At 45.9% G+C, this 3,061-nt stretch overlaps 1 protein-coding gene across 1 annotated transcript; it reads right to left on the bottom strand.

Moving 5' to 3' along the window:
- Positions 1-518: 518 nt before the first annotated feature.
- Positions 519-2,207, bottom strand: LOC142889620 (tripartite motif-containing protein 16-like). Its single transcript, XM_076028397.1, has one exon. The coding sequence runs from the start codon at positions 2,187-2,189 to the stop codon at positions 519-521; it is 1,671 nt and encodes a 556-aa protein (XP_075884512.1). The 5' UTR covers positions 2,190-2,207.
- Positions 2,208-3,061: the final 854 nt, after the last annotated feature.

Here is a 3,061-nt window from a genome sequence, read left to right as displayed (position 1 = left end):
ATTATGCTAGAATCAATGAAATTAGCAAACAAAACAGTTCAACATTTCACTAATTTGTTCCACAGTGTGCCAACACTTTAACTTTTACTTGTTGGGTTTAAAAAGAAACATTGAAGCCAAGGGATGACAAAAGAAATTGCAAAATGTTGCATTCAACACCAGTAGGTGGCAGTAGACTCTAAAACTTGCCATCATCTTAATGATATACCATGATGAAAGAAACTCTATTCCATCGACCAACTGACACCAAAGATTAATATATAAAGACTGGAAAAATATTAACTTAATTAAATCCTCAGATGGTATCGACTTAAATGTCTTCAGTTAATAGTAATAAAGTTGTACTGGATTCATCACACATTATTAATCTGTCCGATGAATCAGCTGCAGAGGAAGAGGAGCACAAACAGGAAGTGGTGTCCAGGAACCCCCCGCCACCCCCTGTGTTTGACTGACAGCCGGAGAAGCAAGACAACAAAAGAAGAAGAACCAAAGGTGAGAATTCAGCTCAGAGTCTCTCAGAAGACTTTGATCAACTCAGCTGAAGAATCTGGATCAACATAAATTCCAACATATAGAGGCTGAGTGAAGAAGGTCTGGACTCTGTGGAGGAGCTCCATGGTTCCAGAGACGCTGTAGAAGGACAGAAGACCTGCTCTGTGGTCCAGGTACACTCCCACTCTGGAGGACCGAGGACCTGAGGCATCAGTCCTGATGTTGTTGTGACGAAACTTATATCCACCTGAGGAACAATGTAAATGCCAGGATTTGCGATTGCATCCAAATATAATTTCCCTCAACTCTCCTGCTCTGCTGACGTTCCTGTAGGCCACTGCCACACCAACCACCCCTCTCCTCTCCACCTCCCAGTAACATCGTCCAGTCAGACTCTCTCTACTCAGGACCTGATAATAGTAAGTGAATCTGTCTGTATGATGACAATAAGACTGAACTTCCTTCATGTGTGTCACTTTCCTGTTCTCCTCAGATAATAATAATAAATGTTTGTGTGCTGTGTTTGGATCCAGAGTGATTTGAGGTGAATATCTGAGGAAGTCCTCTCTGCTCCTGGGTTCTGGTTCTGGTAGTAGAACATCAACGTTGCTCACTGTCCATGAGATGTTTGTCTGAGTCTCCATCAGAACATGCTGTATTTCATCTCTTAGCTTGATCACAGCTGCTGCCACGTCCTCAAAGTATCTCAGAGGATGGATCTCCAGGCTGGAGGAGTCTGGAGACGGACTGAGTGCTGGCAGTGAGGAGAACCAGTGGAGAAACTGGCTGTGGTCCAGTGTGTGTGAGATCTTCTCCAGCTCAGCGTCTCTACTCTTCAGCTCCATCATCTCCTGCTCCCACTTCTTCTGAAGCTCTTTGACTTGACTCACTGCTTTGGCCTGTGTAGATCTGACCTGCTGGTGCACTTCAAAGCGTCTCTTCTCCAGCAGACGGATCATCTGTGTGAAGATGTCCTCGCTGTCCTTCACTGCTTTATCAGCAGAGCCGTCGATGGACTCCACCTCCTTCTGAAGCATCTTCAGGTCTTCCTCTTTGTGCTGGATCTTCTGCTGGATCTTCACCCTGGTCTTCTCCAGCTCTCTCTGCTTCTCAGTCCTCTCTGCTGCTGCTGCCACCATGTGGAGACCTTGATGTTCATCCACAGAGCAGAGATAACAGATGATCTTCTGATCAGTGCGGCAGAACATCTTCATCACCTCATCGTGATGAGGGCAGATGTTCTCCTGGAGCTGCTGGCTGGGTTCCACCAGCTTGTGTCTCTGTTGGGGAGGAACATCACGATGAGGCTGGAGGTGAGAGTCACAGTAGGAGGCCCGACAGACCAGACAGGACTTGAGGGCCTTCAGTTTCCTCCCAGTGCAGACATCACTGGCCACATCTCCAACTCCAGCATAGCAGTGATCAGCAGGAGCATCTTGGACTCCAGCCTTATCCAGGGTCTCCACTAGAGCTGCTAACAGGGTGTTCTTCTCCAGGACAGGCCTCGGTGTGAAGGTCCTCTTACACTGAGGGCAGCTGTAGACTCTCCTCTCCTCCTCTGCATCCCAGTGGTGTTGGAGACACTTCCTGCAGTAGTTGGGTCCACAGTAAGTGGTCACCGGATCCGTCAGAAGATCCAGACAGAGGCAACAAGTGAAGGTTTCTGGGTCCAGCTGAGCTGCTGACTGAGCCATTTCACCTCCGAGAGCCACTGACTGACTGACTGACTGAGCTCCAACTTCCTCAAAAATGAAAGCAGTTTGACTTGAAGGGGAGGAAACAATCAGGCAGAGCTGTGATTGGTTGCAGGGAGCACAGGGCTTCTAATCACCTGACTCATATCGGAAAAAGAGGGGTGTCAGGGTGTGTGTGTGTGTGTGTGTGTGAGAGAGAGAGAGAGAGAGAGAGAGAGAGAGAGTGTGTGTGTTTGTGTGTGTGTGTGTGTGTGTGTGTGTGTGTGTGTGTGTGTGTGTGTGAAACATTGATTAAGAGGAAGTTTGTCCCCAAATGACTTGAAAAGAAGGGAAAACAAACTGTAACCCATCTGAACAAAGGTCAGAACTCATAATACTGTTGACTTGTAGATAGATTAGATAGATTAATACTTTATTAATCCAGTAGGACATTCAGTTCCTCAGCTGCATCACAGTCACACACATTACATAAGAACATCATAAATTAATAATAATAATAATAATAATAATAATAATAATAATAATAATAATAATAATAATATAATAATAATAATAATAATAAACTTTTATTTGTACAGCGCTAAATCACAGCCAAAGGCGTCTCAAAGCGCTTTATACAATCAGAGAGAACCAACCGGGCCCTCGGAGCAAGCAAGATGCGACAGTGGCTGGGAAAAACTCCCCTGTGGGAAGAAACCTAGGGCAGAACCAGACTCCAGAGGGCCATCATCTGCCTATGAGTAGTTGGGGTGAAGTAGAAAGATAGAGGAGAGACAGAGAAAGAGAGAAAGGAGCAGAGTGAGCCAGGGTGGCAGACAGGACAGAGTGAAAAACAGATACACCAACCAGGCAAAACGGATATAAACACAAAG

This window comes from Nelusetta ayraudi, unplaced genomic scaffold (genome assembly GCF_046127955.1).
Source record: "Nelusetta ayraudi isolate G7.1 ecotype Tasmania unplaced genomic scaffold, CSIRO-AGI_Nayr_v1 ptg000023l, whole genome shotgun sequence".
Lineage (NCBI taxonomy): Eukaryota > Metazoa > Chordata > Actinopteri > Tetraodontiformes > Monacanthidae > Nelusetta > Nelusetta ayraudi.
The sequence above is the reverse complement of the archived record's forward strand: the minus strand, read 5'-3'. Positions and strand labels throughout refer to the sequence as shown.